The following is a 15,000-nucleotide window of genomic DNA, read 5'->3' as shown; positions in this document are numbered from 1 at the left end:
CTGCAAATATTTTATTATATCTTTTCATGGGACAACACTATAGAAATAAAACTTGGATATAACTTAGAGTAGTCAGTGTACAACTTGTATAGCAGTGTAGATTTACTGTCTTCTGAAAATAACTCAACACACAGCCATTAATGTCTAAATGGCTGGCAACATAAGTGAGTACACCCCACAGTGAACATGTCCAAATTGTGCCCAAAGTGTCAATATTTTGTGTGACCACCATTATTATCCAGCACTGCCTTAACCCTCCTGGGCATGGAATTCACCAGAGCTGCACAGGTTGCTACTGGAATCCTCTTCCACTCCTCCATGATGACATCACGGAGCTGGTGGATGTTAGACACCTTGAACTCCTCCACCTTCCACTTGAGGATGCGCCACAGGTGCTCAATTGGGTTTAGTCCATCACCTTTACCTTCAGCTTCCTCAGCAAGGCAGTTGTCATCTTGGAGGTTGTGTTTGGGGTCGTTATCCTGTTGGAAAACTGCCATGAGGCCCAGTTTTCGAAGGGAGGGGATCATGCTCTGTTTCAGAATGTCACAGTACATGTTGGAATTCATGTTTCCCTCAATGAACTGCAGCTCCCCAGTGCCAGCAACACTCATGCAGCCCAAGACCATGATGCTACCACCACCATACTTGACTGTAGGCAAGATACAGTTGTCTTGGTACTTCTCACCAGGGCGCCGCCACACATGCTGGACACCATCTGAGCCAAACAAGTTTATCTTGGTCTCGTCAGACCACAGGGCATTCCAGTAATCCATGTTCTTGGACTGCTTGTCTTCAGCAAACTGTTTGCGGGCTTTCTTGTGCGTCAGCTTCCTTCTGGGATGACGACCATGCAGACCGAGTTGATGCAGTGTGCGGCGTATGGTCTGAGCACTGACAGGCTGACCTCCCACGTCTTCAACCTCTGCAGCAATGCTGGCAGCACTCATGTGTCTATTTTTTAAAGCCAACCTCTGGATATGACGCCGAACACGTGGACTCGACTTCTTCGGTCGACCCTGGCGAAGCCTGTTCCGAGTGGAACCTGTCCTGGAAAACCGCTGTATGACCTTGGCCACCATGTTGTAGCTCAGTTTCAGGGTGTTAGCAATCTTCTTATAGCCCAGGCCATCTTTGTGGAGAGCAACAATTCTATTTCTCACATCCTCAGAGAGTTCTTTGCCATGAGGTGCCATGTTGAATATCCAGTGGCCAGTATGAGAGAATTGTACCCAAAACACCAAATTTAACAGCCCTGCTCCCCATTTACACCTGGGACCTTGACACATGACACCAGGGAGGGACAACGACACATTTGGGCGCAATTTGGACATGTTCACTGTGGGGTGTACTCACTTATGTTGCAGCTATTTAGACATTAATGGCTGTGTGTTGAGTTATTTTCAGAAGACAGTAAATCTACACTGTTATACAAGTTGTACACTGACTCCTCCTGTCCTTGATGCTCGCTCTGGCTGCACGCTTTCTGTCTGCTCTCCGCTTGCTTTTAGTTTTTAGTTATTTTAGTTACTTTTTATCTTTTATTTCTAAAATATAGAGCTCAATCAGCAGACACTGACAATAGATCGACAAAAAAGGCACAGAATTACAGAACTACATTAAACTAGACGCTTAGTTAACAGAGTTTTCCACTAGCCGTCAGACTGAACTCGGGCACAGTTATCAGGACTATCATGGCTCCTATCACTACAGCGGGTTCTTCGTGCTGCTCCAACTGCTACAGGCTCCTACGGAAAATCGCTGTACTGGAGACAAAAATGCTCACAATCCTACCTGGAATGGATAGGAGAAATGGTTCCAGATCACTCGAGGGTGAGTCAAAATCTAATACAGAACAACCAGCTAAGCTAAGACTAGAAAGCTTAACAGATTTCCCGAAGCTTGACAGAATTCAGTCAAAACAGGGGAACAGAAATGAGCCATGTGAGAGAACAAGTCGGTGGCACAAACTTGGAGCAAAACCAAAACAAAAAGCACAAAAGCAGCAGGTGGCTGTTTTAATGTCTTCCACACCAGACTGTTCATCATGGGCTCGGAAAGCTAAGATTACTCCAAAAGCTAGCAAAATTGCACCCCGTGGGAAAATAGCAGAGTCGCAACAAAAACCGATCCCTTTGCTGAATCGTTTTGAACCACTCAGAAATTTCATCGAGGTTACCCCCAGTGGTAATGGTAATGAAACAAAACCAGTGAAGATGACTTTAAAAGGGGACTCAAAGCGGGCTAGCAAAAACAGGAGGCTGAACAAGCAGAGGCCCTTGCCTGATGCAGAGACCACTACGAAAACCCTGATCGTCGGTGACTCGGCCATCAAGAATATAGGCAGCAGATCAATCCTAACATGCTGTCTCCCGAACGTGACCGTCTCAGAATTAAATGAGGAACTTCCCAACATTCTCTCCCAGCATGGAGTGATCGACCGAATTATTCTGCATGTGGGCAGAAATGACATTCGCAAAGAGGAGTCAGAAATCTTAAAGAACAACTTCACTGAACTGTTCAATACACTTGAGAAGCTGACTGCTCAGAAGTTCATCAGTGGGCCTCTCCCAGCCCGAGGATCTAATATGTTTTCTCGGCTACTCAGCCTCAACACGTGGCTAAGCAGAACCTGCAGTTTGAAAGGTATGGATTATATTGACAATTTTAATTTATTCTGGGGGCGCAGAGAATTATTTTACCCAGATGGCACCCACCTAAGCAGGACTGGAGTAAAGGCACTAAAGGACAACCTCCATTTTGCTCTTCGACACCCATCTGCTCCTTGGACTGACTCGGTACAATACGTGCCTCCTCAACCTCCCTCACCTGCTTTGAACCATGAAGGACCATCAAACATACAATCCCCATCACTGGAGAACACGGCTCAGGCTGAGTTTCTGACTCTTGACGAAAGCTATTACGACCTTCATCATCAGACAGTGACACAGCAGTCAGCAGCAGCGACATCACAGTCATCCTCCAACTTCTCTATCTCAGCAACATCACCTCCACATATGGATTTCACAGAGAAAATGGAGAAGCTGGTGTGTGTTGGGACTAAATTCTCACACTCCATCTCAGCCAGTCCACAGGTTTCACCCAAAAAGCGCAGGGCACCCCTTCCCCCCTGTCCACAGCCCCCTACCCGTTCTCTGAGGCCACTTCAACACCGTCAGCAGCAGCCTTGTACTTCATCTCCTCTGGCTGTACAGAGTTCAGAACGTTCAGCGAGTGCTACTGATAGCGGCTGCAGAATACAAAACAATGATAGCTCGTTGTGATGTGTTCAGGGTCCTTGCTATAGCAGATATGATACTGACAACAGTTTGGAGAGTAAGCTTGGACCCAGTATGTCTGAAATGTTTTCTATTCCTGTGTTGATTAGAAATAGAAAGAATAGAACACATTCAGCATATCAAGTCAACCAGTCTAACCTCTTACCTGTACCACCACAACCTCGGGCTGCCCCAGGGGCTCCTGTGGTTCCTTTAAAACTAGCTCTGCTTAATATTAGATCTCTAGCCAACAAATCATTTTTAGTGAATGACATAATTCTATCATACGGTTTAGATTTTCTGTTTCTAACTGAAACATGGTTAGCAGAAGGCAGCAGTGCTACTGTTCTTAATGAAACAGCACCAGCAAACTTCAGTTACATGAATGTGTGTGGAAGTGGTAGGAAAGGTGGAGGAGTAGCTGCCTTATTTAAAGATGTATTCCAGTGCAAAGAGACTGTACTTGGCAATTTTATGTCTTTTGAATACCTCTGTTTTATTTTAAAGGGTACTCCCAACATTTTATTTTTAACCATTTATAAACCTCCAAGATACTCTGCACATTTTATAGATGAATTTGCTGAACTACTGTCACTTATCTCCACTGAGTACAGCTTCTTCATCATAACTGGGGATTTTAACATCCACTTAGATAATAACAAGAACAATAACACCAAAGAACTTTTTGGACTTTTTGACACATTTGGTCTATTGCTACATGTGAAAGGGCCTACACATACTCGAGGGCACACTCTGGATCTAGTTATTTCTAAAGGTCTTAACATTTCCTCTGTTTTGGTCAAGGACTTGGCCCTCTCTGATCATTTTTGTGTCTTCTTTGAAATGCTGATCACTCCAGATGCTCAAACTAGCTCTGTTTCTGTTAAGAAAAGGAATATAAATGAAAGTACTAGTTCTCGGTTTATGGAGGCCATAGCTATATCACCAACTTTAATTGCAGAGTCAGTTGATGAACTCCTGGATAACTTTAACGTGAAAATATTGACTGTCATGGACGTGGTTGCCCCGGTGAAAGTCATGAAAACGTTGAGCAAACAGAAAGCACAATGGCGTAACACAATGATGGTAATAGCTCTGAAAAGAGAATGCAGGAGAGCTTAACGTAAGTGGAGGAAAACTAAACTTCAAATCCACTATGATCTCTATAAGCAAAGCCTTTGTAGTTTTAACTCGGAGTTATGCAGGGCTAGACAGCTGCACTTCTCTAAGATCATTAACAGGAACATCAACAACACCCGCACTCTATTCAACGTGGTCGACAAGCTTACAAATCCTCCAAAACGGATCACGCCAGAACTTCTGTCCACAGAGAAATGTAATGAGTTTGCTCATTTCTTCTGTGAAAAAATCTAAACTATTAGACTGACCATTAACGCCACTCAGTCAAACAATAAAACCATGCTGCCCCTACAGACACCTAGAAATAACATGACTATTATGTCACAATTTAATACAATAGACCAAAAAACTCTGGAGAAAACAGTTCAGCATCTTAAATCATCGACATGGTCTCGACATACTGCCATCTGAATTTTTTAAAACTATTTTTAACTCTGTAAAAACTGATTTGCAACAAATAGTTAATGGCTCACTAGAATCAGGCGTTTTCCCAAAATCACTTAAAACAGCTGCCATTAAACCACTCCTAAAAAAGAGAACTCTGGATGCGTCTGTGTTAAACAACTACAGGCCGATCTCAAATCTTCCTTTCACAGCTAAGATCATTGAGAAAGTTGTCTACAATCAAGTCAGCAGTTTTTTGAATTCCAGTGGTTCTTTTGACAAATTTCAGTCAGGCTTTCGAGCTCACCACAGCACTGAAACGGCTCTCATAAAAGTGGTAAATGATCTACGGCTGAATACTGACTCAGGTAAAATATCGGTTCTGGTTTTACTGGATCTTAGTGCTGCCTTCGACACTGTAGATCACAGAATACTGCTGGACAGGTTGGAAAACTGGGTCGGACTTTCCGGAACAGTCCTTAATTGGTTCAGGTCTTATTTAAAAGACCGCAGTTACTTTGTCACTATTGGCAGCTATGAATCTGACAGAGTGGCTATGACATGTGGAATCCCCCAGGGATCAGTTCTCGGACCTCTCCTGTTCAATCTTTATATGCTGCCATTAGGCCAAATGCTACAGGCTAACAACATTGATTACCATAGTTATGCAGATGACACACAGATATATCTGGCTCTCTCACCAGATGATTACAGCCCAATAGATTCACTGTGTCAGTGTTTAGAGGACATCAATAAATGGATGAGCCAGAATTTTTTACAGTTAAATAAGGACAAAACAGAGATTGTCGTGTTTGGCAACAAAGAAAAGAGGTCTAGTGTCATTGAACACCTCAGTTCCCGGGCTCTAAAAACCAAAGACCAAGTCCGAAATCTTGGCGTTCTAATAGACTCAGATCTTACATTCACCAGCCATATAAAAACCATCACCAAAACAGCCTTCTACCATCTTAGAAATATAGCCAAAATCAAGGGTCTAGTGTGCCAACAAGACCTAGAGAAGCTGATCCATGCTTTTATCTCCAGTAGGGTGGACTATTGTAATGGTCTCTTAACTGGACTTCCCAAAAAGACCATTAAACAGTTACAGCTCATTCAGAACGCTGCTGCTAGAGTTTTAACCAAGACAAAGAGAACTGAGCACATCACTCCAGTTCTAAAATCTCTACACTGGCTTCCGGTTAGTTACAGAATAGAATTTAAAGTGCTGCTACTGGTCTATAAATCACTGAATGGGTTCGGCCCAGAATACATCTCAGAAATGTTCAGAGAATATAAACCCAGTAGATCTCTTAGATCCATGGACTCAGGTCAGCTAGTAGAGCCCAGAGTCCAAACTAAACATGGTGAAGCAGCATTTAGTTGTTGGGCTGCATATAACTGGAACAGACTGCCAGGAGATATTAGATGTTCCTCAAACATAGAAATCTTTAAATCCAGGTTAAAAACTTTTCTTTTTTCTTGTGCCTATGATTGAGCTCGATATTTTTACTATCATCCTCATTTTACCCTATTTCTTTTAGTCTTGTTTTAATTCCATAATCTCTAAACTGTAAGGTATATTTTACTATATTTTCTTTTAGTTTTTATGTTTTATTTGCTTATTTCTCTTGTTTTAATTTCGTATTTACCAAATTGTAGGGTATATTTTACAATATTTTCTTTTAATTTTTCAAGTTCTTAATCTTTATCTCTCTTGTTTGCATTTCATGTTTTTAATTGTAACTAAATGTTTGCAAGAAGTCTTTCTGAGGTTCTAGATCTCAGGAATGTTTTAATGCTTTTAATTTTTTATTTTTCCTTATGTAAAGCACTTTGAATTGCCACTGTGTATGAAAGGTGCTATACAAATAAACTTGCCTTGCCTTGCCTTGCCTTACTCTAAGTTATATGTGAGGGGTGTACTCACTTTTGTGATACACTGTATATATATATATATATATATATATATATATATATATATATATACACACACACATACATGTGTGTGTGTGTGTATACACTCATAAATACCATATATATATGTGTGTGTGTGTGTGTGTGTGTGTGTGTATACACTCATAAATACTATATATATATATATACAGTGTATCACAAAAGTGAGTACACCCCTCACATTTCTGCAGATATTTAAGTATATCTTTTCATGGGACAACACTGACAAAATGACACTTTGACACAATGAAAAGTAGTCTGTGTGCAGCTTATATAACAGTGTAAATTTATTCTTCCCTCAAAATAACTCAATATACAGCCATTAATGTCTAAACCACCGGCAACAAAAGTGAGTACACCCCTTAATGAAAGTTCCTGAAGTGTCAATATTTTGTGTGGCCACCATTATTTCCCAGAACTGCCTTAACTCTCCTGGGCATGGAGTTTACCAGAGCTTCACAGGTTGCCACTGGAATGCTTTTCCACTCCTCCATGACGACATCACGGAGCTGGCGGATATTCGAGACTTTGCGCTCCTCCACCTTCCGCTTGAGGATGCCCCAAAGATGTTCGATTGGGTTTAGGTCTGGAGACATGCTTGGCCAGTCCATCACCTTTACCCTCAGCCTCTTCAATAAAGCAGTGGTCGTCTTAGAGGTGTGTTTGGGGTCATTATCATGCTGGAACACTGCCCTGCGACCCAGTTTCCGGAGGGAGGGGATCATGCTCTGCTCAGTATTTCACAGTACATATTGGAGTTCATGTGTCCCTCAATGAAATGTAACTCCGCAACACCTGCTGCACTCATGCAGCCCCAGACCATGGCATTCCCACCACCATGCTTGACTGTAGGCATGACACACTTATCTTTGTACTCCTCACCTGATTGCCGCCACACATGCTTGAGACCATCTGAACCAAACAAATTAATCTTGGTCTCATCAGACCATAGGACATGGTTCCAGTAATCCATGTCCTTTGTTGACATGTCTTCAGCAAACTGTTTGCGGGCTTTCTTGTGTAGAGACTTCAGAAGAGGCTTCCTTCTGGGGTGACGGCCATGCAGACCAATTTGATGTAGTGTGCGGCGTATGGTCTGAGCACTGACAGGCTGACCCCCCACCATTTCAATCTCTGCAGCAATGCTGACAGCACTCCTGCGCCTATCTTTCAAAGACAGCAGTTGGATGTGACGCTGAGCACGTGCACTCAGCTTCTTTGGACGACCAACGCGAGGTCTGTTCTGAGTGGACCCTGCTCTTTTAAAACGCTGGATGATCTTGGCCACTGTGCTGCAGCTCAGTTTCAGGGTGTTGGCAATCTTCTTGTAGCCTTGGCCATCTTCATGTAGCGCAACAATTCGTCTTTTAAGATCCTCAGAGAGTTCTTTGCCATGAGGTGCCATGTTGGAACTTTCAGTGACCAGTATGAGAGAGTGTGAGAGCTGTACTACTAAATTGAACACACCTGCTCCCTATGCACACCTGAGACCTAGTAACACTAACAAATCACATGACATTTTGGAGGGAAAATGACAAGCAGTGCTCAATTTGGACATTTAGGGGTGTAGTCTCTTAGTGGTGTACTCACTTTTGTTGCCGGTGGTTTAGACATTAATGGCTGTATATTGAGTTATTTTGAGGGAAGAATAAATTTACACTGTTATATAAGCTGCACACAGACTACTTTTCATTGTGTCAAAGTGTCATTTTGTCAGTGTTGTCCCATGAAAAGATATACTTAAATATCTGCAGAAATGTGAGGGGTGTACTCACTTTTGTGATACACTGTATATGTCTGTGTGTGTATATGTACTTATATACTCATATATACCTATATATACTCCTTTTGTACTGCTGGCTGCATCATGAGCGTAAATACCCCGACCAGACAGCAGAGGTCGCAGTTGTACAGCATACATACAGCCTCCTGCTGGGATTCGAACCCTGATCTCATCGGTCGTGAACCAGCACTCGTTTGGCATTTTGGTGCAACACGGTAACGTGTTAGATCTGGTCACTGTTTGATCTGAGTGTTGTCGTCGTCTCTCAGGAAACGGTCCGCAAGGCAGCAGATTCGACCCTGAAGACCCTCAGTAAGGTAAAGTGTGTTTTTTAATGAGCTGTTGTCGCGATTGCGCGTCGTCTCGAGGGTCTACAAAGTGTCGCCGTGTGCCCTCAGGTGTGTGTACGGACCTGCGAGTCGAGCGGCGCTTCGGCTCAGAGGACCGTCGGAGTGCTGCTGCCGATCCTGCTAGATAAGGGCATCGTGAGCAGCGTGCAGGAGGTGCGCGCTCTGAGGTACGGGCTGCTCGCTTTGGTGAAATATTCACCACCTGTTTGAGATGTTTTGGATTAACGGTCAGTCTGTGTGGCTCAGTGTCCAGACCCTGGTGAAGATCAGTAAGACGGCGGGCAGCTGTCTGAGGCCGCATGCCCCGCGCCTGGTCCCGGCTCTGCTGGAGGCGCTGAGCGTGCTCGAACCGCAGGTGCTCAACTACCTCAGTCTGAGAGCCACCGAGCAGGAGAAGGTGAGCGGTTATATATATATATACAGTGTATCACAAAAGTAAGTACACCCCTCACATTTCTGCAGATATTTAAGTATATCTTTTCATGGGACAACACTGACAAAATGACACTTTGACACAATGAAAAGTAGTCTGTGTGCAGCTTATATAACAGTGTAAATTTATTCTTCCCTCAAAATAACTCAATATACAGCCATTAATGTCTAAACCACCAGCAACAAAAGTGAGTACACCCCTTAGTGAAAGTTCCTGAAGTGTCAATATTTTGTGTGGCCACCATTGTTTCCCAGAACTGCCTTAACTCTCCTGGGCATGGAGTTTACCAGAGCTTCACAGGTTGCCACTGGAATGCTTTTCCACTCCTCCATGACGACATCACGGAGCTGGCGGATATTCGAGACTTTGCGCTCCTCCACCTTCCGCTTGAGGATGCCCCAAAGATGTTCTATTGGGTTTAGGTCTGGAGACATGCCTGGCCAGTCCATCACCTTTACCCTCAGCCTCTTCAATAAAGCAGTGGTTGTCTTAGAGGTGTGTTTGGGGTCATTATCATGCTGGAACACTGCCCTGCGACCCAGTTTCCGGAGGGAGGGGATCATGCTCTGCTTCAGTATTTCACAGTACATATTGGAGTTCATGTGTCCCTCAATGAAATGTAACTCCCCAACACCTGCTGCACTCATGCAGCCCCAGACCATGGCATTCCCACCACCATGCTTGACTGTAGGCATGACACACTTATCTTTGTACTCCTCACCTGATTGCCGCCACACATGCTTGAGACCATCTGAACCAAACAAATTAATCTTGGTCTCATCAGACCATAGGACATGGTTCCAGTAATCCATGTCCTTTGTTGACATGTCTTCAGCAAACTGTTTGTGGGCTTTCTTGTGTAGAGACTTCAGAAGAGGCTTCCTTCTGGGGTGACAGCCATGCAGACCAATTTGATGTAGTGTGCGGCGTATGGTCTGAGCACTGACAGGCTGACCCCCCACCATTTCAATCTCTGCAGCAATGCTGACAGCACTCCTGCGCCTATCTTTCAAAGACAGCAGTTGGATGTGACGCTGAGCACGTGCACTCAGCTTCTTTGGACGACCAACGCGAGGTCTGTTCTGAGTGGACCCTGCTCTTTTAAAACGCTGGATGATCTTGGCCACTGTGCTGCAGCTCAGTTTCAGGGTGTTGGCAATCTTCTTGTAGCCTTGGCCATCTTCATGTAGCGCAACAATTCGTCTTTTAAGATCCTCAGAGAGTTCTTTGCCATGAGGTGCCATGTTGGAACTTTCAGTGACCAGTATGAGAGAGTGTGAGAGCTGTACTACTAAATTGAACACACCTGCTCCCTATGCACACCTGAGACCTAGTAACACTAACGAGTCACATGACATTTTGGAGGGAAAATGACAAGCAGTGCTCAATTTGGACATTTAGGGGTGTAGTCTCTTAGGGGTGTACTCACTTTTGTTGCCGGTGGTTTAGACATTAATGGCTGTATATTGAGTTATTTTAAGGGAAGAATAAATTTACACTGTTATATAAGCTGCACACAGACTACTTTTCATTGTGTCAAAGTGTCATTTTGTCAGTGTTGTCCCATGAAAAGATATACTTAAATATCTGCAGAAATGTGAGGGGTGTACTCACTTTTGTGATACACTGTATATATATATACTTCTATATATACCCACTCATATACACACACACACACACACACATATATACACAAACACATATATATACATACACAAACACTTCTATATATACCCACTTCTCTCTCTCTTTGTGTATATATACACACCCACTTCCATATATATATTCTTCTATATATACCCACTTATACATACACACACACATAAATATACTTATATATATACACACTCACTTCCATATATATATATATATATATATATATATATATATATATATATATATACTTCTGTATTTACCCACTTCTGTATATATAGTTCTATATATACTCACTCATATACATACTTCTGTATATACCCACTTCTATAATTGTAGATTTATATATATACTCACTCATATATACACACATACACTTCTATATATATTCCCACTCATATATACTTCTATATATACCCACTTCTTTATATATAGTTCTATATTTACCCACTTCCATATATATACACACACATATACACTTCTATATATTAACTTATGTGTGTGTGTATATATATATACAGTGTATCACAAAAGTGAGTACACCCCTCACATTTCTGCAGATATTTAAGTATATCTTTTCATGGGACAACACTGACAAAATGACACTTTGACACAATGAAAAGTAGTCTGTGTGCAGCTTATATAACAGTGTAAATTTATTCTTCCCTCAAAATAACTCAATATACAGCCATTAATGTCTAAACCACCGGCAACAAAAGTGAGTACACCCCTTAGTGAAAGTTCCTGAAGTGTCAATATTTTGTGTGGCCACCATTATTTCCCAGAACTGCCTTAACTCTCCTGGGCATGGAGTTTACCAGAGCTTCACAGGTTGCCACTGGAATGCTTTTCCACTCCTCCATGACGACATCACGGAGCTGGCGGATATTCGAGACTTTGCGCTCCTCCACCTTCCGCTTGAGGATGCCCCAAAGATGTTCTATTGGGTTTAGGTCTGGAGACATGCTTGGCCAGTCCATCACCTTTACCCTCAGCCTCTTCAATAAAGCAGTGGTCGTCTTAGAGGTGTGTTTGGGGTCATTATCATGCTGGAACACTGCCCTGCGACCCAGTTTCCGGAGGGAGGGGATCATGCTCTGCTTCAGTATTTCACAGTACATATTGGAGTTCATGTGTCCCTCAATGAAATGTAACTCCCCAACACCTGCTGCACTCATGCAGCCCCAGACCATGGCATTCCCACTACCATGCTTGACTGTAGGCATGACACACTTATCTTTGTACTCCTCACCTGATTGCCGTCACACATGCTTGAGACCATCTGAACCAAACAAATTAATCTTGGTCTCATCAGACCATAGGACATGGTTCCAGTAATCCATGTCCTTTGTTGACATGTCTTCAGCAAACTGTTTGCGGGCTTTCTTGTGTAGAGACTTCAGAAGAGGCTTCCTTCTGGGGTGACAGCCATGCAGACCAATTTGATGTAGTGTGCGGCGTATGGTCTGAGCACTGACAGGCTGACCCCCCACCTTTTCAATCTCTGCAGCAATGCTGACAGCACTCCTGCGCCTATCTTTCAAAGACAGCAGTTGGATGTGACGCTGAGCACGTGCACTCAGCTTCTTTGGACGACCAACGCGAGGTCTGTTCTGAGTGGACCCTGCTCTTTTAAAACGCTGGATGATCTTGGCCACTGTGCTGCAGCTCAGTTTCAGGGTGTTGGCAATCTTCTTGTAGCCTTGGCCATCTTCATGTAGCGCAACAATTCGTCTTTTAAGATCCTCAGAGAGTTCTTTGCCATGAGGTGCCATGTTGGAACTTTCAGTGACCAGTATGAGAGAGTGTAAGAGCTGTACTACTAAATTGAACACACCTGCTCCCTATGCACACCTGAGACCTAGTAACACTAACAAATCACATGACATTTTGGAGGGAAAATGACAAGCAGTGCTCAATTTGGACATTTAGGGGTGTAGTCTCTTAGGGGTGTACTCACTTTTGTTGCAGGTGGTTTAGACATTAATGGCTGTATATTGAGTTATTTTGAGGGAAGAATAAATTTACACTGTTATATAAGCTGCACACAGACTACTTTTCATTGTGTCAAAGTGTCATTTTGTCAGTGTTGTCCCATGAAAAGATATACTTAAATATCTGCAGAAATGTGAGGGGTGTACTCACTTTTGTGATACACTGTATATATATATATATTTTTGTGTGTGTGTGTATATATATATATATATATATATATATATATATATATAATATTATGTTATACCTCTCTATATATACACATATATACACTTCCATTTATTCCCACTTATATATACCCCTTTTGTCCCTCGATCAGATGGACTGATGTAAATTATTCATCATGTGAACACAAACCTGTTTCACATCAATAAATAAATAAATACCTGAAGCATGTTCTCTCTCTCTCTCTCATCACAGAGCGCCATGGACACCGCCCGGCTGAGCGCTGCCAAGTCTTCACCCATGATGGAGACCATTAACATGGTATGAATTTAGCAGGGAAGCCGTGTGGGCAGGCCGGCGGGAGTGCCAGAACACACATTAGGTTTGCCGGTAAACGAGGGATGCCGGATACACTCGGAGACTAAAAGCACTTCAAATGCAGTTTGTGTTTTTCAAATACTAAACAAGGGCATCCGTAGAAGTGAAATACTGTTGGGTAGTTGGATATGACAAAATCGTGTTGAATTACATTATATAATTTACGGGTCACATGGTGCTTACTGGGGCTCTCCATACGTTAAAAACTGGCAGGTCCAATAGCGAATGTTGTGCTATCAGCCGGTCTGGCGTCTGCGCAGACGTTTGGAGGTTTGTTTTTAGCGATTTAGTGTTTTTCATTTTTAATATATATTTTTTTTTTTTATTTTTTTTTTTACTTATTTAATTTTTTTTTTGGTATTTTATTTATTTTTTGTAATTTTATTATTTATTTAACATTTGTATATTTTTAATTCATTTATTGTATATATTTTAAATTTTTTAATATTATTATTTATATAATAATATATTTTATATATTTGATTTTTGATAAAAAATTTTTTTAATTTATTTCATTTTTTATTCTTTTTTTCCCATTTTTGCTATTATTTAATGTTTTTTATTTTATTTTTTTATTTCTTTCGTATTATTTTTTATTTTATTGTTTATTATATTTTTTATTTAATGTTTTTTATTTTTTACTATATTTTTACTTGTATTATATATTACTGTTATTATTTAACATTTTTGTATTTAATTATTGTTATTATTATTTATTTTTTATCATTATTGTTATAGTTTAATGTTTTTTTTATTTTGTTCATTTTATTTTTATTAAATTTTTTATTAAATTTTGTACTTTTATTTTATTTATTTTATTATTATTTATTATTATTGTTTATTTAATTTTTGTAATTTTATAATAATATGATTGTATGCATTTCAGTGTTTGCAGCATTTGGATGTCTCGGTGTTGGGAGAGCTGGTCCCCAAACTCTGTGACCTTCTGAAGAGCGGAGTCGGACTTGGAACCAAGGTAACCCTCAAGGATCACCTCTTTCCAACCAGTGTTTCTGTTATTTCGTCCACCGTCGTTTTCGTAGCGTCGTCACGTGGTATCATTTACGTTGTTCGCAGGGCGGCTGTGCCAGCGTGATCGTGTCGCTGACCGTCCAGTGCCCTCAGGACCTCACGCCCTACTCAGGTAACCACCTACACCATGAGCCAGAACATTAGGACCACAGCGGAATAACACATGTGTAACGTGGCTGCCGTCCTCACTTGACAGTATTTTTGTATGTGCAGGGAAGCTGATGAGCGCGCTCCTGAACGGGATCCACGACCGCAGTGTGGTGCTGCAGAAATCCTTCGCCTTCGCCATCGGCCACCTAGTCCGAGTGAGTACCAGCTAATTCTGGATCGGACATGCCAACACAAGCCAATGCCCACTATATACACACACATATATATACATACACACATACACCCACTTATATAAATACTTATATAGAGATAAATGTATATACCCATCTCTAGATATGAACGTAT

At 41.8% G+C, this 15,000-nt stretch overlaps 1 protein-coding gene across 2 annotated transcripts in view; it reads left to right on the top strand.

The window, feature by feature from the left end:
* The window catches only part of ecpas (Ecm29 proteasome adaptor and scaffold), a 61,553-nt gene that overhangs the window by 29,803 nt on the left and 16,750 nt on the right, over positions 1 to 15,000 (top strand). The window contains exons 33-39 of one of the 2 annotated variants that reach the window (XM_063008153.1): positions 8,808 to 8,855; positions 8,937 to 9,055; positions 9,135 to 9,285; positions 13,390 to 13,455; positions 14,399 to 14,488; positions 14,590 to 14,656; positions 14,758 to 14,849. The exons of the other annotated variant lie outside the window; for it this stretch is intronic. Of the exons in view, the coding sequence (XP_062864223.1) occupies positions 8,808 to 8,855; positions 8,937 to 9,055; positions 9,135 to 9,285; positions 13,390 to 13,455; positions 14,399 to 14,488; positions 14,590 to 14,656; positions 14,758 to 14,849 (633 nt within the window). The remainder of the gene's footprint in view (positions 1 to 8,807; positions 8,856 to 8,936; positions 9,056 to 9,134; positions 9,286 to 13,389; positions 13,456 to 14,398; positions 14,489 to 14,589; positions 14,657 to 14,757; positions 14,850 to 15,000) is intronic. 2 annotated transcript variants of the gene reach the window in all.

The sequence above is a fragment of the Trichomycterus rosablanca genome, chromosome 14 (assembly GCF_030014385.1).
Source record: "Trichomycterus rosablanca isolate fTriRos1 chromosome 14, fTriRos1.hap1, whole genome shotgun sequence".
Lineage (NCBI taxonomy): Eukaryota > Metazoa > Chordata > Actinopteri > Siluriformes > Trichomycteridae > Trichomycterus > Trichomycterus rosablanca.
Note: the sequence above shows the minus strand (reverse complement) of the source record. Positions and strands in the feature narration are given on the sequence as shown.